The sequence below is a fragment of the Diplotaxodon limnothrissa genome, linkage group LG5 (assembly GCF_057381915.1).
Source record: "Diplotaxodon limnothrissa isolate DT_005_m linkage group LG5, D_limnothrissa_male_GT1.1, whole genome shotgun sequence".
Taxonomy (NCBI): Eukaryota; Metazoa; Chordata; class Actinopteri; order Cichliformes; family Cichlidae; genus Diplotaxodon; species Diplotaxodon limnothrissa.
This window is the reverse complement of record NC_140600.1, coordinates 35,927,828-35,953,152: the sequence shown is the minus strand read 5'-3', so window position 1 is coordinate 35,953,152 and position 25,325 is coordinate 35,927,828. Positions and strand designations below refer to the sequence as shown.

Sequence of the window (25,325 nt, the reverse complement as noted above, 5' to 3'; positions counted from 1 at the left end):
GTGCTATTTAAATAAAACTGAATTCAATTGAATTGAAATGTGGAAAAGAAGTGCACTGCCCATGGGGGGGAAAAAAATACAAACCCTACATTTTCCACAGCATAAAAGTCTTCTCTGTTGTGCTATGTCCTCAGTATGTCCAAAATGCTCATAGCTTCATCAGCTTTATATTAACTAATTGAAGGGAATTAGACTACCGGTGTGATTTCCATATGCTAGTATGGACTAGTGAAAATCTATAAGGAAGCTACACAGTTTGATAATTAGCTTTCTACAGTGAAGCAATGACATCAAAGAGTAGAGTTCCTTTAGTACTGATTTGAAATATATGTTGTTTTTCTTGGTGTGTATTAGTATTTTTTGATAATGTCTATACCAGTGACCTAGCCAATAAAAGAAATAGCACACCTTGTCCAAATGTGGAGAATCTATTTCCCCCCAAAAGTGTCAGGAATATCGTTTAAAGATTTTAGGAAAAAACATCTATAATGTCATGCTCAGCAGGTGTACAGGATGTGCGTCTTTCCCATCTTCTTCTTTGAAATTTGTTGTGCACTTTTGCACCCCCGGTTATTTTTTGTGAGTGACATCCTGACTCTGACCTTTAGTTTGCAGAGAACAACTTAGCTAAGCGTAGTGCATGTGCATGTGCGTGTGTGTGTGTGTGTGTGTGTGTGTGTGTGTGTGTGTGTGTGTGTGTGTGTGTGCCCACATGAGTGTATGTTTGTTCGTGTCTATGTGTGCAAGAAAAAAGGAAAAAAAAGCTCATAGGACTTCTTTATAACATCTTTTAATCATCTAGGGTTCCCCCTCCTAGGACCTGGCATCCACATATGTGGACATCTCATTTTGGGTTATTTAGACCAAAATACTCAGTTTTGCTCTACAAGGGCCTGATATCGACTTACGAGGACATTATACTGCCTATGATCTATCGAAATTTTAAACAAATGTCCTCATATGTGGCTCTTATTTTTCTTAGAAACAAAAATCAGGTATAAATAAAAATCCAGTAATTCTTTGTTTATACATTCATCTGGCCCCAATCAGCCCAAATATCAAAGAGAAATTAAAAATGCATGCCGTGGAAGAGTTCGGGTCTTAGGAGGTTAAGCAACCTTGGTGATGTAAATAAGTCTCTGCACCTAATTGATGTAGAAAAATTATGCTTTTAAAAATCTTTTTGACATAGTAAACCTAAACCAAACCAAGCAATATTTTTACCTAAACTTAACCAGACAGAGAATTTAGACTGAAGTGAACACTGAGAGAATGTAAAGCCTAAGTTTGATTTTAAACTGGATTTTAATTCTAGACTCTGAGAGCGTGTCCACATGTAAAATAATGTACTCTGATATTAGCCACTTTTAGACATTTCAAAGTCCTGTTGTAAGAAACATTCTAAGCTAATGTACGTAACAATCCCAGGTACAGTGAGGGAAATAATTATTTGATCATCTGCGGAATTTGTAAGTTCCCTCACTTGCAAAGAAACGAAATTTATGATAGTTTAATTTTAGTATAAAAAGACAAAATATCAACCATGCACCACACGGGTTAAAGTCAATAAATAAATAAATCGTGGTTTTTTTTGTTTGCTTGTTTTTCATTCCAACTTCTGCAATGCTATGGACCAGAGAGCTGTCAAAGGACATCAGGGACAAAACTGTCCCTGCATGTTTTGTCCCTGACTGGGACAAAACATGCAGGGACTGTGTAGGCTTGTGTTATCGCCTACACAAACAGCTTTTTAGCAATCAGTAGACCACCATCGGTGACGGATTGAAATCTTGCAGCGCCCACAAGTTCCTCCCTGCTCAAGAAGGCACAGATAGAGGCTGGTCTTAAGTTTGCCAGTGAGCATCTAAATGATTCAGAATATATTTTGGAGAAAGTGTTGTGGTCAGATGAAGCCAAAATCAAGCTGTTTGTCATCAGTTTGACCTTGTGTATTTAAAGAAAGAAAAACGCTAAGTATGACCCACAGAAGATCATCACCACATTCAACCACCAAGGTGGAAACATTTCAAGATGAGCCTACCGGACAATTTCACTGCATTGAGGGGTTAGGGGATGGGGCAATGTAAAATCTTGGAGGAGAATCTCCTTCCCTAAGACAAAACAATGAAAGTTGGTCTTCTAGAATAGAATGACCCAAAGCATACTGCCAGGCAACGAAAGAGAGGTAAAAGAAGAAGTGCAACGAAGAAGTTTTAAGGTCATGGAGTGGCCTGGCCAGTCTCCAGAACTCAATCCTATACAAAATCTGTGGAGGGAGCTGAAGCTTTGAGTTCCCAAGTGACAGCCAAGAAAGGGGTTAAGAGTTAAGGGAGCTAAGAGAGATCCATTTAGTCAAGAGATGGAGAGTGTGATTTTGCCATGTTACCTTCTTACCATTTTTTCCCCTATTTGTCACATTTTATAAAGAGTAAACACTGTGGTTTCAGGAATTCTGACATAGGTCATTATAAAAATGCTTTCATGGTTTGTTTGTTTTTTAGATTTAATTGCAGGACTTGTTGTGCCAACATTTGTGGAACTGAATGAACACAAGATGGCAACAGTTCACACATGCATTTCTCTCCTGAGATTCTAATTTAGAAATTCAGGAGGAGGTTTAGTCTGGAGGAAACATATCAAGTGGTGGAAGCGTGTGCTCACTTTTATTGGATAACTTTCACAGTCTGGACCAATGAAACTTTTATTTTCCTTTTTTTTCTTTTTTATTATAACTGAAATATTGATACCGCCAAAGTATCCAGCAGTATATTTCCACTGACTGTCCATGTATTTGTCTTCAGGAAGATTCAGAATGGGGAGAATAGGCAAAAACAGACAGATAAAAAAGAAGGAGAAAATGGATGATGGAAGCAATATCAAGGCACAGGCTTGCATTATTCCTCGGTTTTACGACAAATACTTAATGAAAATCCCTGCAAGGGTGATAGAGGCCTGTATTTAATTAAGCCTTTATAAAAAATTAACCAGGGAGGCCAGGGCGATTTCCCCTCTCCTCTGGTCTGTTGAGTAGATTGAACCACAGTTACACTGCATAGACAGCTCTGAATTATAATTTTAGATAGGTGAGTGAGAGGGAGAGGGAGCAGGAGCAAGCAGGTCTAATGCCCACTAAAGAGCCAAAGGGGAGTTTAGGATGGGGGACCAATGCATCTCCTATTGCTACCCCTGGAATGTCTTCTAATCACATTAGGGGAAACTATAGCTCTGATTTATAAGGGCTCTTTTAAGTTCACTTTTCAGCCACAGCACCTCCATGTCTCTACATTTAAGAGTCTTTGAATGACTTTGATCTCCTAATTTGGGCGTCACATCCTGTGAAGGGCACAATGTGCAGAACAGGTGTAAATCATCACAGGAACTCTGGTGTCTTTTTTTTTTTCACCACACTGATGATGGCTAGTCTGCAGGGAGTAGTTAGAAGGACTTGAATTGGATTTACCACCCTAAGAGAAGAAAAGTCAATGGATGAATAAAATACACATATTTCTTATGGTCATGGTTGATGACCAAATATCATTTGGGGGTTGTCCATTTTTAACCCTTTTCTCAGCAGTTAAAACAAAATCATAAAAATAAGATACCTGGCAAATATGTGACAGAATAATCTCAACTTGGACAAGGATCACTTCAGATATTTTTTCTAAACTTTCAACAGTTTCTAATACTTTGAGGTGTCATCGAGTGTGGTGTGTCAGCCATGTGATAACAAGTGCTTAAACAGGACTGTAATCCCTGTCGTGGTTCAAGCACAGTTTTGCAGTTTGATTTGGTTGGCCCCGATCGTCAGACTGCTAGGACGGGGTGAGCAGATTTTGCCTGAGGTTCACAGATAGCTTTGTTGTCTGTATCAAAATGTTCAGTTAAAGTAGAAAGGTTTGAATTAGCCTGCGTTCAAATGCACTCCAACAAAACAGTACTTGATTGCAATCTGAATAAATTAATACAACACTCGTAAAGTAATAGCTAATAAAAGGAAAACAACAGCAGTAGCAAGTTCATTACATTAAAGTGGATTTCTTTTCAACTCAGAGTTTTTAATATATAAATAAATGTAATATTTACATATTAAAAAGTTAATCAGTTTTTGTGTTTTAAACAAATTATGACTTTTATAAGCATTCAGCTAACATTGAATGGTACCCAAATCATTCAGGTTTGGGTACTAACAATGACTATTAGTGCCCAAACCTTAATAGAACCTTAATAGAAAACTATACTTTTGATAATATAACTAGTTGTTATGGAGAAAACAAAATAAACATTGATTCAATGAATTATTGTCGATCGTGGCTCAAGAGTTGGGAGTTCGCCTTGTAATCGGAAGGTTGCCGGTTCGAGCCCCGGCTTGGACAGTCTTGGTCGGTGTGTCCTTGGGCAAGACACTTCACCCATTGCCTACTGGTGGTGGTTAGAGGGCCCGGTGGCGCCAGTGTCCGGCAGCCTCACCTCTGTCAGTGCGCCCCAGGGTGGCTGTGGCTACACTGTAGCTTGCCATCACCTGTGTGTGAATGGGTGGATGACTGAATGTGTAAAGCGCTTTGGGGTCCTTAGGGACTAGTAAAGCGCTATACAAATACAGGCCATGTACCATTTACCATCATCAATATGCAACTTGATCATGACACTAACAAAACATTTTTTAGAAATTTTACGGTACGTACCACATTGCATAGTCGTAAAAGATGGAATGCATGTGTGTGTTTTATTGAAGTCATCATTCTCAAAACTGCTCTGTTTTTTTTTACAGATCCATACAGACTCTGATGATGGTGAGGGCAACATCAAATATACTATCTCTGGAGAAGGAGCTGGATCCATCTTCATCATTGATGAGCTTACAGGAGACATACATGCCACAGAGAGACTAGACCGAGAGGAAAAGGCTTTTTACACTCTTAGGGCTCAGGCCCGGGACCGGCTCTCTAATGATCCCCTTGAGCCAGAGTCAGAGTTTGTCATCAAGGTCCAGGACATCAATGACAGTGAACCCAAGTTCTTGGAAGGACCCTATATTGGCAGCGTGGCAGAGTTGTCACCCATAGGTAAGCTGGAAAATGTCTAGCGCAGTCAGACAAGAACCATTTGGATAACTGTTTGAGGCTCTGTACATAGCAAAGCCCAAGGGTGCCTGTAATGTATGGAATTGCAAGTTTTACTGCAGCTATTTTCATGATACATAAGTAGGGTGTGTGAGCTTTTTTTATGGGCTCAAGGGAAGGCGTAAAGTGCCAGAAAGAGCAATATGTTAAAATTCTCCTCCACAAGAGAGATGGATATATGAAAAAGCAGACATGTAAGATAGCTATGTTAAATGAAAATGGATTTGGAGTCACTGAATTTACTCTCGATAGTAGGAAGTAGAAAATGAAAGAAACAGTGCAGGCATATAAAGAAAGTAGAGGCAAACAAATTGCATTACTCCCAGACAAGCTGTGTTCTAACACTGTTTTGAGGCAAATGATAAAAGGAAGAACAAGAGGGAAAGAGCAACATAGGAACGGTGCTCCAGGAGTGCGGTTTATGGAGAGAGTACACTGTCAGTAAAAATGACACTACAATACTTTAAATCCTAACGTGTTTTTATTGTGACCGAGTATATTAGCAGCAATCCATGGCTGCTTCAAACTATTTGCAAAATGGAAAAGACAGGTGAATGAGGGTGTCAAGGGCTTCATTAGCGTGGTATTAATGTCAAAGACAGCTGATATTCAATAGACAAAATTTTGTTTAGCTGCTAAGCAATATCACCATATTTACTCCAAAGGGTTTGTGCGATACGGGTATATGCGTCCATGTGTTTGTGTGTGTGTGTTCATGCATATGCAGTAGAGGCAGGGGTGCTTCTTGTTTGAGTGACTCCAGGAGTGGTGCAAAATGGAATGGCTCTTTCCTGTTCAAGCCTGATTGGAATTAATTCCTGCTTCCTCAGCATGATCCAAAGCATGGGCATTTCTGCCTACATTGCTCTCTAAAACTGAATGGCGTGTGTATGCATGCGTGTGTGAGTCGGTGAGAGAAAGGAAAGTGAAAGTTAGCAAAAACAGGAGCATGATAAAGAGAAAAGGAATAAACACAATTTCAGAAAATGATGCAAAACCCTGGGGAGCACAGGGGAGCTGTCCTCAAGAAAGAGTGAGATGCAGCCTTAAAAGCCATGCTTGGTTAATAATAGTTTATGTAATCTTAATGATCATAACTCTTCTACCTCTGTCCCTTATTTGACCCTGCCACGTCTCACTTAGATTATATAAGAAATAAATAGACAGTTCATATTCTCATGGTGTGCTACCACTAATGACATAACATTCACCACTAAATCAGGCATTCTCATGGTTCATCCATGTGTCTTTTCTTTTGACCTGTTTGACTGGCACTCACCATTTCCCAGCTCATCACCTTTACTGACATTTCCATGTTTTAACGACAGTAATGTCACTTAGTTTGGACGTATACTTTTATAAATGTAAAAGTATAACATTTGCTATATTGATATATCTTATAATAGTTTCAGTGCTTTTTATTTTGGATAATTCTGTAGAACCCTACTTTCCACTGGATCAACAAATTTACTAATCCGCATTTTAAAATAGTTCCTAACAACATCTTACACCGGTTTGAGTAGAATCTGGTAAAACCTACAGTGTCCAGCTGTTTTAGGAAAATGTTTCTTTATGACACAAACTGGTTTTGTGCTATTTTTATTGCTTTTTGTGGCCTGTTTTTGTTTTGGGAGCAAAAGACAGTGGGGCAGAGCAATATAGAAATTTGAGAAGGTACTAACATTGTGGGATGTACAAAATATTGACTTTTTAGCCTTTCCAGGAAAACAAAAACAAGACCTGTCTTATAAACGCTGAGTTTTTATTTTGTTTGTTAATGTGTCTCAAAATCATTCAGAATTTATAGGTATCCTCTTATTTTGTTGCTGCTCTGTTACTGTTGTTTAATGAATTCCCAGTGGAATTTTGTCGTCATGCCCTATGAGCATGTTCAACATGTGCTGACATCTACTGTAAATTTGATTTGTCTTTTTCTTTGTGGAAAAAAAAAACATTGTACATGCACAAAACCTCAGTAGAATCATCACTTTCAAATAATTTGGACACAGCTCTTCTGATATGCTGTGATGGAAGCAGGTTGCAAGCATTAACCACACCAGTGATATGCTCACTGTGCTGTTTTATGCTCAGCCATATAGCCAAATTGCCTTGGAACACGTGAGGCCATAACAGTAAGAAAGTAATCAGGACTCAACTGCCAGAGGCATATTCATCTTTACCCCTGTCATGTCTCCTCGTCTTTGTCATAGTCTTAAAGCCTCTCTATGCTCGCCTCGCCCCTTTTGTTAGGCAACCAAATAGGATGCCCTATCTGTCTATCCTTAGTATACTTAGTATGCTCAGCATTTTCTTTCTTAAAAATAACCCTTTTTCACCCACTGAGCAGTATTTGTTAAGGAGAACTGCAATAATTAGAAGTACTGAAGCTGATGATGAAGCATGAAGGTCTGAGCTCTACGTTGCCCTGTGGAAAATGTGTGTCTAATGAAATTGCTGTCTTAAATCAGATTTGTTGCGTACGAACGATTGAATGTTGTTCATAGAATCATGCATACGTTTATGATGGAACAGAAAAGGGAGCATGGAAACCTACAGGTGTGCTCCAATTCATGATGATAAACTGTGAAAGATCAATTTGAATCAGCACAACCAGTAAAAGTACTTGAGCTAACTATGCTTCTTGGTTCGTAATTATATTAACTGCCATAATATCGATGCATTTTCTATTTACATGTTTACTGATTCCATTATTTTTGCCACAATAATGGAACAGTACCACACAGCAAGAAGACCCTGGCTGCAACTAGAAATCTAGTCTCCGTGTTCGAGTAGTTGCTTGTTCGACTAGTCGCATCCCACCTGTCTTGTTTTTTCATGCTGCATGCATTACTAGCAAGTTGAGGGCAGTCAAACTTCCATCTGTCTTTTTGTTTTCTGCCTTACAAATGCACAACAATGAGTCGCGTTAAATAATATTAAAATTCTGCATTTCTCAAATCATTTAGCAGTGATTGTTCACCACCATTAACTCTGTCTAACCGCAGAATATGTGGCAGAGTTGGTTTGGGGCTGCATTCATCTGAGCTCAGTTTTGTAGAAAATTTTGCGTACTGTCACACCTACAGTAATCCAGATCTGTAATATTCACAGTGTACATAAAAATAACTTTTTTATTTTTTCTAAGTTCTTTAAGTCCAAAGCAGATAAAGAACTTATTGTATTTTGAAATTAAAACTAAACATTATCGGTCAGTTTGATTAATGGCTTCTCACTTACAAACTTACAGGTCATCATTCTCTTTATAGCTCACCCTCCACTGTATTTTCTGAATCAAAGTGGAGCTATAATAAATGTAAATCAACTGCAATGTTAAAAGCTAATGTTGCCTCACGTCCATTTGCAAGGTAATATTGGATGTACGGGTCTGTCCATTTTAAGTACCTATCCTTCCATTATAAAATTATATGCATTATATCTTTGGCAAAAAGCCCTGCGCCTTCCTAAAAGTACCAGCAACTTTTAGTGAGTGTACTTAAAATAAAATAGTAGGTTAAGATACTAATCAAGAGGTAAATATAACCGTAAATCATTTTGTATTATGATTTGTTGTTTTCTAAAGAATATCATAAAGGTTGAAGAAAAATGTTACAAATATTACAAAAATACCAAAATACATGACACTGATCCTGCTCAAGACTTAAGATGTGAAATCTTGTTGTCTTACTAAAAATGTGAGATTTGAGTTGATTCTTTTTCACAAAACTCTTTGTTGATTCCATTTGACTTGGTTTTTTGAGGACTCTTAGAACATGTTATGGCATAACTATTACATGCTGTAACAATAACATCAATTAAAGTCTTAGATGAGAAAGACGTCCATAATTTTACTGAGTGGTTCCTCAGGGCTAGTTCCAGACACTGGCAGCTCCCTTTTTGATTCTGGAGGAGGCAACCAATGCACTGACTTCAGTAGCCTTGGCTCTTGATACAAAGGATGCTAAGTGACTCTTCATACACTTTGGGAGGCAGAGATGGAGACAGACATCTTGGAAACAGGAATGTGGAGAACATGGAAACAGGGCCCAATAAACACCAGCTGTCTGGTGATGTCACCTTTGATTGGAGGTGAGTACTGTCCATCTAGTTTACAAGTGCTCTTGCCCTTAGCCACCAAAGTGCAGACCTGCAATATACAAACAACTGTTGAAGAGCAGAAAAGAAACTGTCTGTAACTTTCTGCTGAGGCCCCACTCTCATGCCCTGTTGGTTAGGACTTGGTTTTGCAAAAGAAGTTGGTTGGACCTATAGCTGTAGCATCTGGCTAGAAAGACAATCTAGCATGGCTTTAAGGAAAGATCAGAGTTAAACTAGAGCTACTTGTCAAGTTCCTCAGCCTAGCATAATCACGGGAATTGGTTAGAACTAGCTAGCCTGACTGCGTGCAATAATAATAATAATCCACACGCAAATGGCTTTTTTTTGTGAGATTTTGTGAAAACTCAGTTTTTGCGTTTACGTGTGGACGAGGAATACTGAGTTCGTCACGAAACGTCAAGGGTATGTACCTCTTTTCACGTGACGCTGTTGGCCACATTATTGTTTACATGAGATGAATTTCTACAATGGCGGATATAGACAAAATACTGCTAATCTTACTATCTGCAGGTTTTACACACTTACATATACACACGCAGTCGCACTGTCCCTCCATTTAGAAAGGCAAAAGCATCACGGTGTAATTATTTTACGTGTTATTGTATTTTTCCTGAGTAATAATATTCAACACTGCTATCAATACATTTTTCAAATAGTGTCTCTCTGTACAAAATGGGTTCAGAAACATAAACAACTGTGGGATACTGTTTGTCCGTGATTTGGACAGCCCAACGCGTGCTCCCAATGCAGGGGAAACTAATTCTGTCGCAGAGTCCTACCTTGTCACTTGTGCAGGTGAAGCCAAAGGCAAGATATGCTTCATTATATTTTCTAGTATTTGGCTTGGAATGAAGTTGGTTTGGAAACATATTTGGTGATGCTTCATCTTCTGCTTTGCGTTTGTGTGGGAGCCCCGTCAAAAACCTGTCCATTATGCTAGCAGTGTCCAAGCGCTCTTTATTTTTTCTTTTTTTTTATTCATACCGTGCCACCCCCCCACCCCCCTGTAATGGCTCTGTGCCCCCCACTTTGGGGAACTCTGGCCTAAAGAATATATAGCATTGTAATGTTTGTAATGTTGTTGTCATAGCAATAGTCTTTTGAAAATAATTACCTACTTTTGTAATGATAATATTTTTTTCCATTTTTCATTTATTTTATTTTATTTTATTCTTTATTTGGTGCCAGTTAAATCTATCTATTGTTGTTTTTTGGTGATTTTTTTTCTTTTCTTTTGTTTTTTAAATTCTGCATTTTAATTTCAATCCTAGCTAGCGAGACAAAAACATAAGAACTTATTGAGACAGGTGAGAACTACCTCGGAAATGGTGTTATTAATATTGCAAAACCCACATAGTGAGGTTCAGTGTCAGTCTGGAAAGTTAGAAGTGGGAAAATACTTGTGTTGCTTTAGGCATTGTTTGTCTTCTGGTAATCGATGTTATAATAGGATTTTGGACTGGGAATTTACCTTTATACATCAAGTTTAATATGATGCTTATGAAGGTGGTTTACATATGATGGTGTGATCGGCTAATGTTTGTGTTTTGTGAAGCCTCATCATCAATAGCCGGATTGGATCCATCTCTTTTTTCTTTGCATTCCCCAGCCATTGAGAGTGTTTAAATATTTATGTACATAGCTTTGAGCTAAGACTGAAAAGTTTTACAGACATGGAGGCTTAAGTAGTGTTAAACTAATATGGTGCAACTCTTTGACAATACTACATAGCTGTATAGTTTTGTATCTTCTACACTTATGCAGTTGATAGATTGAGCTTTTAGATCTAGTACATATACTGTGGAGACATTATTAGCTGTGGCACCCCAAGCTAATACTTATGCTTCACACGCCCAGCTAATATTGAAGTAATAAAGACAGGCCTTTTCCAATTTGAAATCAGTATTACATCGTGTTTCAACATGCATACTAAGACATCCTTTTCTTTCTGTCTTTATGTGAACTGACTAACAAAGAAGCACCGTTTGTATGGGGCGAAACCATTTACTCACTGAGATAGTCATCTTTCCCTTCCACACAAAGGTCAGTTGGAAACGTGGCGAGGAGGGTCAGATCTTAGTAGTGAAATCACTACAGGGTGAAAAGTTACCACAGAGCTAATCCTGTGATTGATGTGGTTCCATTAGAGAGGAACTCAGTATCTCTGAGTGGCATAGATGTGGCACAACATGACATCATCGTTGTAGCTTCTAACCTTCTAGCCCTGACTGACATGTTGCAGTGTCAAAAGAACAACATGCAGGCAAATAACAGTCTAATAACAGCAGAGATAGTGACCACTGCCCTCATCTTTTCCTCTAATTACCCAAACTGATGCAGTGCCAAATACAAACAACCGTAGCCTCAGTTTAAATTAGCATATCAATTGGTTAACCCCCAATTGATCGTATCTTTTAAAGATAAAATATAAAGGAAGGGCCTTTATATGGACAAATGGACAAACTACAAACTCCATTAGCCAACATAGATTTTCTTTAAGACACTGCTATGCAGTTTAAACTGACATCATCTGAGGCTTTGGTAAATATTTCGACACTTCACAGTATGTTGTCTGTGTAATTATTAAAGGCCTTTGCATTTTATGTTTATATCTTTTTGATATAACAGTTGCTGTTGTTGGAATATTTTATTCTTGTGACTTGTTTTTACTTTAAAAGAAGCTGTTTTGATTTCAAGTATGAAAACATGCAAAGGTAGAGGATATTATCACTGTTACATGGTAAAGAATATGCTGTGATATATCTGTATTGTCATATTTGTTACTGTCAGACACTGTGTGTTTAATAGATGCCTGAATTTAGATATAGAGACTGACACTGATTTAAAGTCAGAAGTAGAGAAAGAAGAAAAAGCATTTTGAGATGTACTTTTTGGGCCCTTTCTTGAAGCTGTCTACCTCAACTTCAAAAAATAGATCACTTATTCTAGACTGTACACAATGAACAGAGCGACTGACATTTAAAGAGTATTTGTAGTGGATAAAGGAAAGAATAGCACTGGAGATAATAAAACAGTAAAACTGAAAAAACTTGTTAATAAAGTTCTATATTTCGGTTGACATACATTTTTAAACTCTTCTGTGACACTGAGTGTTGTTTTAGTAAAATGATTTATAAAGACTATGGTATAATATAAAAAAGTGATGAAGCAACAAAATGACGCAACAAAATAAAGCAAGTAGGAGTATCTCTGTGAGGAAGACAACAGCTTCTGCCTCTCGTCTTTCTTTCTTTTTCTTTCACTTCTTCATCTTTTGACCTTAGTCTCTCTGTTTCAATTTAATACCAGCAAAGTGGGTGTTAGAGATACATTTCCCCATCCTTTTGCTCCCTTTGTATGTAATGTAAGTACACAAGAGGATTAGAGTAATAATCACCCTAGTGGCTGTGCAGAAGGCTGCAAATTACTGCAGTTACCATTAGGGACTCCCGAGCCTGTCATGCTAACAGTAGATGAGACATTTAGAGCACCAGTTTCACAAGAGCAATGAGATAAGGCAGGAGCAACTTACAATCAATATGGTCTGTCAGCCACCTTTATGTATATGACTCGTAACATCCAACATTATGCGCTTAACCACAGTGTTTGAAACAATTGATTTTGGCTGATCTAATTGTGTGTGTGTGTGTGTGTGTGTGTGTGTGTGTGTGTGTGTGTGTGTGTGTGTGTGTGTGTGTGTGTGTGTGTGTGTGTGTGTGTGAGTGATTATTTGTATAAAGCAATGCGTAAAGCCAGGAGTGGGGGAGTGGGAGGAGGAGGGCAACAGTGTGTGTTTCAGTATGTTATGAGCAGTGTTGGGTAAGTTACTTTAAATTAGTAACTTAGTTACATTACTAGTTACTTCTATCAAAAGTAACTCAGTTACTTCAAGTTACTCGTTACTTTCAGAGTAACTAGTTACTAGGGAAAGTAACTTTGGTTTTACTCAGAATTCTCTTGTTAATGTGTTGCTTCCGTAACTGGATACCCAGCCAGAGTGCCAGTCTTCTAGCTTGCTTACTTGCCACAAGTGCACTGTGCCACCTACCAATAGAAAGGAAAAAATAATGTGCACATTTCCACGAGAGAAATCCCACGCCTGATTCTATCCTAGCCATTCTATCCTTGCTTTTTACATCCAACACAAAAACTGCAGTCGTGGTGCTTTCGATTGTACTCAGAACTCGGAAATTCTGCCTTCTGAATAGGAAGATGTAGGTAACACCAGACTGCAGATGAGCTGCATACAGAGCTGGACTGGGACAAAAAAATCGTCCCGGGCATTTTGACTAGAGACCGGCCCACCATTATAGGAAAAATCATAAAGCCTTTGAATGAAAACAAACGCTGTTGTGACAGTGATGTACACTGTTCTGATGGTATATATGTATCAATCTATCAATCGTTTGTTGTAAGACTCAGATAATTATTTTTTTAAAAGTGAGACATTTTAAATGAGAATAAGAAAGTATTTCCTTGTGCCCCCCTCTCCCTTTTAATGCCCTACATGCACCCCTGGCAACACTTTGCTAGACCCGCCCCTGCACAGTTACCAGCTGTCAGCTACATAGAAAAAGATCCTGGTGTTATTTATCTCTCAGAAACAGTTCATAACTTCCCTTCAACTCATTCGTGTCACCTAAAAGGTAAACCTGTTTCTCCATCACCTGTTCAGCTCTGATGATTCAGTAAGGACATCTCCTGGTTTCATCTTCATGTTTCCCTCTCACCACATAACCAAACCGACATCATGACCAGCAGGTTTACAGCTGTGGCTCCAGCAAACATCAGCTGATACTAGAAAGTAATATTAAATAAATTCTAACAACAGCTGATCAAGCTTAAACGTGCCGCTTTTGTTTAGCGCGACATCCGCTTTTTTCCTCTTTCTGGCGCAAAGTGGGCGATAAACAAACAAGAGAGAAAAGCCGATCAGCTGATCATTGATCAGTTTCATGACTGAAGTAGAAACAGGAGAGGGAGGGGAGAGAATGAGAGAAGAAGAGTCAGCTGTGCAGCAAAGACACAGTAACTCCAGCTTTGTGTCTTTTTCATTGTAGCTGAAGTCCGGGACAAACTGTGTTTCTTTTCACCTCAATACGAAACACGTAATATTTTCTCTGAATACGAGACGATTCCGTTTTTTACAGGACGGTTGGCAACTCTAATAATTAACCTTATGAACGAAATAAAGTTCAACATCAGTAACATAGCACCACCCAGCTGTATAGAAACTCCGTCATGCTAGCTAGCACGCAGTACGAAAAAGTCAGCACAACGGAAATAAACTCCAACTAAACTTGGTTCATATCTGACCCAGATGGACTGCAGGTTATAACTTCTTACCTGAAGTTCAGTTCACCTGACACTCTCGGACCAGCGGCTGCTTCGGGTCTCTCCTCTTGCCTCCCTTTTCCTTCATCCACCTGCTGGCCTCCACCACTTGCTAATGTTATTGAATCTGTGAAAGCTCTGCGATAGCCACCACACGAAGTAACGAATAACGAGCCTATCTAAATCCCAGTAACGAGTAACGCGTTCCCGGTTTTGGCATAATAACTAGTTACCGTGCTCGTTACCACAATAATAACGTAGTTACTGTAACGCGTTACTTAATAACGCGTTAGTCCCAACACTGGTTATGAGGCATCATAGTGTGAAATTGACTAGCGTGTTACTTTTTCATTAGAAATAAAATCAAGCAAAGTTACTTGAAAACTGTCTTTAGTTTCCCTAAAGGAACTGACTTTGTGCAAGCAAAGTGTTAATGCCGATACACCTGTCCATCCATTTGCTTAACTAGGATGTACCCCACCACTCAGTTTGGATACAGGAAGTATCCGAATTATCCGTAACTTCAGTTTGATACCTTTGAAGGATTTTTTTTTCTTTTTCCACTTTTAAAGGGAAGGATAGTCAGCACTGTATTTTTGTATTTTTTTTAATGTAAGATCCAAAGTTGCCATTTTGTGTTTGATTGTTTATTTTGTTTTTTTTAAATATTTATTTATTTATTTGTTTAAAATTCAGTACAAAAGCTGGAAACTATTGAGAGGTTAAGATCAAAATGGCTTACAGTTTTGTCCAGGAAACAAATAATTATATGATCCCGTAAAATATGAAAGACAAGTTCAAGGGCTAACAAAGACTAGATTTACAATCTCTGTCATAAGAGATGAAAAATATCCCTAAATCCTTGTTGAGATCTTGAAGAGGATCAATGTAAGCAGGTCATTGGTTTTTATGACATGGCAGATTTTTCTTCCCCTTATACTTCATTCTCTGCCTCACTCTCTCCCCACCTCTCTCCTAGGGCATTTATGTGGATGAGAGAGGAATGAATCACAGTAGAAGTAGTGAAGAAATAACTTTTCATGTGAAAACACCTCAGCTTTTATGGCTTTACTAAATGATCCATAATGCGGGCAGGGAGCACTCAGTCCTGCAGATTAAGGTGGGTAGGAGTGGAAAAGAGGCTCAGTGCTGCAGCCGTTAGACCACTCCGCCGAAGCTCGCACCAGTACAGCACCAGCTGAGATAGGCACAAATCTCTTTTATGAGGCCCCTTCTTAAATAGCTGTCAGTCTGGTGTCTCACACGTGGCTCACTTCGCCAACTTCCCTCACAGTAATTGAACCATCTCTCCCAGAGTGCTGAAATGGTGTGGGAAGCAATTCCGACAGGCTGTGTTGATACCATTAAACCAAACTAATGCATAAATCTAACAATATAGCTATCGTCACCCACCCTCCACTGTATTCTCTGTGCCACAATCCTCCTCGATACTAACACACGGTCGGGGGTTAGTTTTCCTCTGAATATTATTTACATTATATATGATGAATAATTTTCACCGCTAAAGTAATATTTGCAATACAGATTGAATTGAATCTTTTTTTTTTCATCAGAAGTCTTTCAAGGCCTTTTAAATAGAGAGGATGCATTCCTAAAATACTAGTTACAGTAAATATTGTAACAGTTAACTTAATAGACTTAGCTATTAATCCCTCCTACCCTGTAGGGCATTAAGTACTTTAAAAAAGACAACAATAGAATTAGAGATTTATTAACTTTTGAATAAAGATGGGAAATAATGTGTAATAAATGGCTGCCATCCAACTCTAATTGCTTACCCATTCTGCTAGAGGCTTAAATGAATAACAAAGCTATATCCTCATTAGCTGCTCAGCAGTGAAATGTTGTAGCCCTGTCTAATTCTCCATGGTCAGGCAAGTCACAGTGCAAATCATAGTTAAACATTGTTGAATGTGGACATTATTAAAACAGCAACTTTACAATTTGCTAAGCCATAACCAAATTAGTCCTTACAGTTCAGTTCAGCTGAATCAAATTCAGGTTACTTCAGTTATTTTAGCTTATTTTTTAGTTGAATTCTGGTTTATTTATATAGCAGCAAATCACAAAAATAGTGATCTCATCTACAGTACTCAGGAGAAAACCCCAACAATCAAGAGACTCCCTGCGAGGAATAATTTTTCAATGGTCAGAATTTTTCCATAGGAAGAAACCTACTGGGGTTGAGGGAAAAGAGACAAGAAATGAAAAGGACAGAACCCTCGAGACAACACAAAATACAGACTAGGGGAAAGAGAAAGTGAGGGTGTCTCTCTCCCGAATCCAGACTGGGACCTAGTTCCACAGAAGAGAGGCCTGATAGCTGAAGCCTCTGGCTCCAATTCTACTTTTAGAACCTCTACACTGTTAGACATTTTATTGTATTTTTACAGCAACTTACTGGCAACACTATTGCCAGTAAGTTACTGTAATTACTAATCTACAGTATCTTTACTGTTGTGATGTTTTACAGTTCAACCACTTTACTGTAAACATATATTACAGTATAACAGCTTTACTGTAAACGTGGTTTACAGTTAGAAAGACTTACCGTGATTAAGTTTTATAGTATCACTGTACTGCAAATGTGGTTTATGGTATAACACTGTAATTGTGTACAGTATAATTTGTTTAGACTGTAATTGTGTTTTACAGCATATAAAATAATATTAACATTCATATTCAATATAAGAACATTTACAAAAAACAATATAATTCAATAAAGTAGTCTCAGAATAGTGAATTAAACCAACATTTATTGTTGATATTTTTTTAACAAGAAAAACATTTTTCAACTGAATAAAAACAATGTCAATAACCAAAATAAATAGAAGCGTACATGAAAACTACACAGTCCTTCACCTTTCCGTGTCTGATTTTTTTAAGGAAAACAGTTTTTCATTCCACTAAAAACAGGACAAACCCACCAGCATGAACATTAAATAAACTATTACAATTGTAAAACAAAAATCATTTACAAAATGTAATAATTATCAGTGGGTCCCAGGAAATAGAATGTGACATGGGATTTAGATTTCCGTTACCAGGATGGTCGGGTTCAGTGTAGTCTTTATCACCACCTGTCAAAGACACATCATCAATATTCATGTTTGCTCAGGTTATTCACTTGTTCACATCTGTCTGAGATCATTCATACTGTTGTATGGATGTGTGTACAGTATGTATATAATTATCAGCTATGTAAAAGATATTATCATCTCTGTATTCTTACCTAGTTGGAAGTCCGCCATTCAAACTCAGAGAGCCGCTGGAGGAAGGTGGTGATCCGAGGGCTGATGCTTGTAACCTTCCTCTTTACGACACGACCTGTCTTGCAGCTTGTACCAAGTTTTGCAGGGCATTTTGTTCCCATGTCTGGATTGATCCTCACAAAGAACCTTTTAACGGAAAAAAGGCTGCTTTAATTTCAAAATTAAAACATACATTACAGCAATCACCTATATGTTTCTGCAACTGTAGTCAAGCTATCACATATATTTCATTCTTAAATGGTGTAAGCTTTAATGGTGTAAAGTATTTACCTCTGTATCATCTCCTGTGTGATGGACGCTGACTCCTGATACTCAAGGTTGAAAATGTAGTATGACGCAAAGAAGACAGCAAGGGTGCTGGCAAAGTCATGCATCTGCTCAGGCTCATAAAATACCTTGCCCTCCAAACTGATCATCCAGCGGCTTGCAGACATGAAATTATTCCCTAAAAACAGACAAGAGTCCAATAAGACAATGTGCTCACCCTTACAAATAAGGTTTCCACAAGAATGCTGGATAGCAGGCCTCACACTGTACAAAAATAGAATCCACACAGTTTGCTGCTATTTCTCTTATTATTTATTATGTAATGAAAATTATGATCAATTACAGGAAAAAACTGCCTAATGTTTTGGCATTTTGGCCTGTGCTGAAATGTTAGGCTGTTTTTTCCTGTTGGTCATTGTGTATAATAAATAATAAGAGAAACAGCAGCAAACTGTGTGTATTCTATTTTTATACAATATAAAACAGACAAACCCCTGTTAAGTAAGTTGTTGTGGGTACAAATACCACAATAATTACATAGATTTTTTACAAAAATATTACAAGAGGATTGAAACTATTTACTTACCAAGCGCTATTACCCTTGGTGTGATGGGTAAGGTCATCTCTCTCTCAACAGACATCTTGGTGGAAAAAGCCTTTAAAACACAAACACTGAGGCTACATCACACTGTCAGCGCAGCCAGCAAGGGCAGGAGAACAGCAATGCACCACACTGGGCGGGAAAAGACAGAGAGACAATTGTTAATTTAATGTTGCATTTATTTAACCCTTGAAAAATATATTTACATAAGTAAATAAAAGAAAAAAAAAACACACAACCCATCTTTTCAAGAATAATTCAACTAATTGCTCTTTTGACCAACCTAACACAGACGTTACACGGTTTTCCTATGAAAAAGACCCTGGAAGACGTTGTATTAAAGGAAAAAAAACATGCTCCCCTTCCCACTTAAAAAAATAATAAATATTAAACTTAGGTTGGAGTTCCTCACGCCACCAACCTAATGTTATATTAACTTTTTAATGTTGTGTACTGCAGCTCACACAAAATTAAATAAAGCAGGCTAACCTACATGAGCAAGCTCAAAACTGGATAAGATTGTTTTAGCAGTCTCTAAATTTCCAAAAAAAGTTGTCTTTCTTTATTCTCATTAAATGTGTATTTTTACCTGCTGCTTTAGCTGAAGCTAAATGTCCCACTGTTAGCATGGCCAGCTTCTCAATAGTCATAGAACAGAAGCGCAGGAGGACAATGCACCACACTCGGCGGGAAAAAGACAAAGACTGTCGTTGCGCCTGTGTTCTTCGCCCCTCCCCGTGGAAAATATATATCTAAATATATATTTAAATAAGAAAAGAAAAAAACACACACAACCTATTTTTTCCAGAATAATTCAGCTAATGTGCTATTTCGACCAAGCTAACACCGATTTTAAGCCCCCTCCCCCCACACACAAAAAATATATATGCTCTTAAGAATTAATAAACGAGTATGTTAGGTAGGAGAGTCCTTTGCATTACCTTATGACGTCCCGTTTGCAGTTTCCACACAGAGGTCCAACAATAACGAGGTGCAAAATCTTTTGTCCTCTCGAGCATATCGTAATGAAGAGTTAACAAAGTTGGACTGTCTTTCCTCTCCTGTCAATCACTGGATCACAGGTCATGTCAGTCAGGATATGGAGTGGTGGTTGGTAGAGGTAGGTGGGTGGGCGGGGCCAGCATGCATTCAGTGTGTGTTTCACTAAGTTGGGTTGACTAGTTCCCAGAAGAGTTCTGTACATGTTGCACGTTCAGTAAATGAGCAATTCAGTTACTGCTCGACTGAGAAGCCTCCGCCAAATTATTACAATATTCTCCACTGACTGAAGTTTGCCTTTGGCAACGCAGTGGCAAGCACACATTTGCAGCAGCTGTGCATGTGCATACAACTGCATGCAGCAGATTAGATGATCAGAATTCTTGAACCTTACACACAGGCAAGTCCCCTAAAAAGTCAAAACCATAATACTTTCACTGGTATCATACTGACAAATGGCATAGGTTGGAGGAAAATCTGGAAATGGTTGGCAGTGAAAGAGTTAAAATGTAATGCACTATTGCAACCAACCACTGAAAGAGTAAAAATACACAAACAGTATGATGAACCATTCAAATCACATAATACAGTAGCACTACTGCTAATGTGTTAACGGTAGGTATAACTACTACCGCAATTTTAAAAAATACAGTAAGTAAATGTAAATAACCTTAATATACCCATAATGCAAAGCAAATTACAGTAATTAACTGTAGAAATGTTTTCAGGTAAGTTACTGGGCATTTTGTGGTATTTTACTGTGAAAAATACAGCAAAGGTTAACAGTGTAGGAACCACAAGTACACCAATCAGACAGAACGTTATGACCACTGGCAGGAGAAGTGAACAAGACTAATTATCTCTTCATTATGGTACTGTTAGTGGGTGGGATATATTAGGGAGCAAGTGGACATTTTGTCCTCAAAGTTGATGTGGTACAAGCAGGAAAAATAGGCAAGCAATGTGATGGATAGACGACTGGGCCAGAGAATCTTCAAAAATGCAGGTCTTGTGGGGGGACTGCAGGGTCAGTATGTATCAAAAAGTAGTTCAGTGGATGGGCTGCATGTCCGCAGACCAGTTAGGGTGGACATCATGATCCCTGTCTGCTGCTGAAAACACCAACAATGGTCACGTGAGCATCAGAACTGGACCATAAGATGGTAAATGGACAGATTGTTATATATCACTTTTCTACTCTATCTGAGCACTCAAAGTGCTTTACACAACTTCCCTCATTCACCCATTCACACCAGCAGTTTCTTCTATGGTGGAAGAAGGTAGCCTAGTCTAATGAATATTTTTTGTTTATTGACATTACATGCATATCTGGGTCTGTCTGTGTAGCTTATCTGTACAACACCTGGCATCAACATACATTATTGGAAGAAGGCAGGCCCTCAGCAGAGGCACTGTGATACTTTGGGCAATGTTCTGCTAGGAAGCCTGGAGTCCTGCCATCCATGTGGATTTTACTTCGATATGTACTATCTACCTAAGCTTTACAGAACATGTAAACCTTCTCATGGAAACAGTATTCCTTGATGGCTGTGGTCTCTTTCAGCACAATAATGCACTTTGCCACAAAGGAAAAGTGGTTCAGGTTGAGGATTGGTTTGAGGATAACAACAATGAGTTTGAGGTGTTGCCAGTGAAGCTTCACCTGGCAACCTATAGGATTAAAGGATCTGTTGCTAATAGGGCTGCCACGATTAGTCGACTAGTCACGATTATGTCGACTATTAAAATCGTCGACGACTAATTTAATAGTCGACGCATCGTTTGAAGCTTTGTAAGATCACAAAGGACGCAGGAATGAGTAGTAGGATTTAAGAGTGTAATAACGGACTGAAACAGAAGATGGCAGCACTGCATGTACAAGGATGCCAGCTGCCATTAAACCCCGAAGAAGAAGAAGCTGTGTCCCAGAATTCATAGCGCAGCTGTCAACAATGGCGGCAGCTAGTTAGTTTTAACTTTACTCTTATTATTCTTTCTGGGTCACAAAATAAACCTTTAACATATTTTCAGGCGAGAATGTAGCTGTGTAAACCTCAAATATCTGCTCAGTTTATCAAGACACCACGTATTTTCAAAAGCGCTCCGACGTTTTCGGAGACGTCTGTTACCCACTAGCTCGTTAGCTAGGCGGGGGCAAGGCTAACTAGAGCCGTGAGAACACCGGACTCCCGGCAAATCGTTTTCAAACCCACCGCCGTCTTTCGCTAGTCAGGTTAAACATATATATAAGTCACTTAGATAACTTAAAAATGTTATTGTTTGGCTTTCTTTAGTATTTTATTTGTTCCTGAGTAAATCGGTTTGGCTGAGATTAAAGTTATAGCTAAAACTGTCAAGCAGACAGCTGATTATCAGAAGCTGGAGAATATACTCCGGTGTCCTGTTATATTTTAGAAAGCAAGGAGTTTATTAAACTTCACCGAAACAATCTGCAAATTTCATTAAAAATTAATAAACTACCATCTTGTCTTTATTTTTAGTTAGCACAAACACTTCAAGCTGTAAGCTAATGATAGTTATATAAGACCAGATGCTGCTGGTGCAATAAGCTATACGCTGTACCTCCAATGGATGATGATCTGATTAGTCGACTAATCGCAAAAATAATCGGTGACTAGTCGACTATCAAAATAATCGTTTGTGGCAGCCCTAGTTGCTAACATCTTGGTACATACCACATACCACAGCATGGGTCAGGGGTCTAGTAGAGTCCATGTCTTGATGGGTCAGGTCTGTTTTGAAAGCAAAAGGGGAACCAATACAATATTAGGCTGCTGGTCATAATTTTATTGCTGACTGGTGTAATCCTGCAGCCTGAGAGAGAAGTGCTCTATTAGCTTAATATGGTACTATGATGTCTTTAAGACATGATGTGGCCTGATTTTTAAGATGGATTTCAAAACATATGATCTCTCTTTCTTGTCCCCGTTAGTAGCCTCATTGCAGCCTTTTAGATTGAATGGTGGTCTTTTCAGGAACTTTTAGAACAAGTAAAGTAAGTAAGTAAGTAAACTTTATTTATTAAGCGCTTTTCGCAGACAGGCAATCACAAAGCGCTGTACACAAATATTAAAATATTAAAATAAACAATAAAATCAATAGATATTATATACAATGTAAAAGATCAAATGTAAATAATGTAAAAAAAAAATAAAATAAAATATATTTTTCCCAGTTTAAATAACAACCTGACAATAATGAATTTCAATCATCCAGGTGAGAAGTAATGAATGTGTGAAGTGGTTTTTCAGCATCACTTGGAGGCAGGGGAGGAAAAAAAGTAGCCCTACATATTTATTTAGTGTAGGCACTGAAATCTTGATCAACTCTGTTAGTGCTGTTTTATTTATAATAACACCAGACAGTGATGAGGGTGAAATGGGTAAAAGCCAAATTTTCTATACCATGGTATAAGAATATAGCATAATTTAACAGTGCTAGTTAAATGTTTTGTATTTAAATGCTAAGATGCTATTTAAACTGGGAAAAATACTTCATTTCATTCAACCAGTTGGAATCACCATTAGTAACATTGTATAGAGAGATTAAAAATTTGAGGTAGATTTTTTTGAACACAGCAAAAACAAAAACAATTTTTTGCAAAAAATATATGGACCTGTATATTTTGGCAGTTTATTTAATAATGTCTTTATTGGCAGAAGAAGGCGTTAGACATTGAATATTGTGACCTTTCTCCATTAGACATACTATACTTCTCCCGTTACTGTTATGTGCATTACATTTCATTATTTTTATTGACTCCATACAAGTATATCAACATTCAGATCTGCTTAAGTGTCACCAATGACGACAACATACTGTAGGTAATGACATCCCGCTGAAAACACTGAAGCAAGTCAGAACTTTAACAAGAACTCAAGTGCCAAACTTGCTGCTTCACTTCTCTTTTTAATATAAACACAGTAAAGAAGCATTTGCATTTATATAGTTCTTCCAAACCATCTGATGTTGCTGCCAGGCAGTATCCAGAAACAGCTGAGCATCAAACTGATTGTTACCTGGGGAATATTAAGATAAGAGAGTAATCCTATGGACAAAACATGGTTTTGTTGGAGTTTCAGCAGTGGAGCCAACCAGGTAGGAAAAATTAACAAACCCCTGCCTGTTGCCAGTAATGAAAATGCCTAGCCTCTGTGAAGTCTTATGTTTTAATGTGATAAGAATGGTATCTCACTCATCCCCCAACTGGAACAGAGCATATCTTGATCTTTTGAGACTGGTGCTTATTTTGCATATATGGGACAGGTAATAACTGGATGATACAACTCAGAATACGAATTTAAAAATTCATTCAAACCTAGTTGATATGCAGTACACTGAATTCACTGGAAGCTGCAATATATCAGGATTTCACTAATATCCTCACAAGGATGTTGACAGTACCAGAATTCATGATTCTGTGGCATTGCACATATTTGAATGTCCTTGTTCATTCCCATCTTACACCAGTTGTTTCCTAAAATATTTCATAGTGGCTATGCAATAGCTTTGTTTCACTACATTTGCAGAGGAGAGGGTGATGCCTCATATGATAGGTGTAGTTTTGCATGCAAGCTGGCAGGAGTACCATAGGTGACAGTGATAGAATAGTGATCCGAGCCATCTGATTTAATGGCTGGGTGGCTTTAATGGTAATCTGGCCTCTCCCTCCTGCTTCTCCCCTTAGGAGTTCTATTGGATGACAGGAAACAAACAGTGCTCTGACACTTCCCGCTCATTAGCATCATTAGCATACGGTCATTATGTAGCTGGACAGTAGCATGACAGGGCTCTCAGAAAGGCTACAGTGGTGACCTTTAGTGGACAACACCAGCTGTCAGTAATTACCTAAAGCATTCTCCAGAGGGATGGAGACAAAGACTGACTCCTTGTTCATGAGGACCTGTGGTGCCTAGGAATCTCTTTTTATCTTCCATTTGCCTGGAAGTGAATATATTTTTAGACAGAGAAAAAAAATGTACTCACATCCTAGAGACAAGTATGCAGCTGTTTCCTAACCTAAAAATTAGGAAGCCTAAAGTTGTGTAGGCTTTAGGTGGAGTTTTAACTAAAATGTGCTACTAAATGTAGAGCTACGTCTGCGTTTGTGCTGCCAGAGGCTTGTTTGTGCACACTGTTGACAAGTATACTACACCCAGTGGAAAATAATGACTTAAACACCATTGCTCCACAAATTCCAAATTTAACATTTCATGTGGAAATGACTTTATTCTTTGTATTCTCTGTCTAAGTGCCTCATAATCATATGTAATTGTTTGTTGAAGATTACTTTAGCTTCTAACAGGCTTTGATGATACAATGTTGATTCTACAGCTTCATGTTCCCTTTCATCTGTGTGTGCAACCTCTGTATGAATAACAACTTTGAGCCTTGGTGTTGTGAAAAGATAATTTGAAACATCAAAAAATTTGTTTGGAAAATTATGGGCATGGAGGTGAAACAGCTAGTGGGTGCTGTAATATCTGAATGCATTAACTCAACTCTTCCAAAAATAATCGCAGACAAGTATGCATGAACACAGACACAGGTGTTTGCAGGTACTCACACACACAT

At 38.2% G+C, this 25,325-nt stretch overlaps 1 protein-coding gene across 1 annotated transcript in view; it reads left to right on the top strand.

The window, feature by feature from the left end:
* The window catches only part of cdh22 (cadherin 22), a 99,111-nt gene that overhangs the window by 16,595 nt on the left and 57,191 nt on the right, over positions 1–25,325 (top strand). Inside the window, exon 2 of the mRNA XM_085353487.1 lies at positions 4,769–5,063. Within this exon, the coding sequence (XP_085209613.1) occupies positions 4,769–5,063 (295 nt within the window). The remainder of the gene's footprint in view (positions 1–4,768; positions 5,064–25,325) is intronic.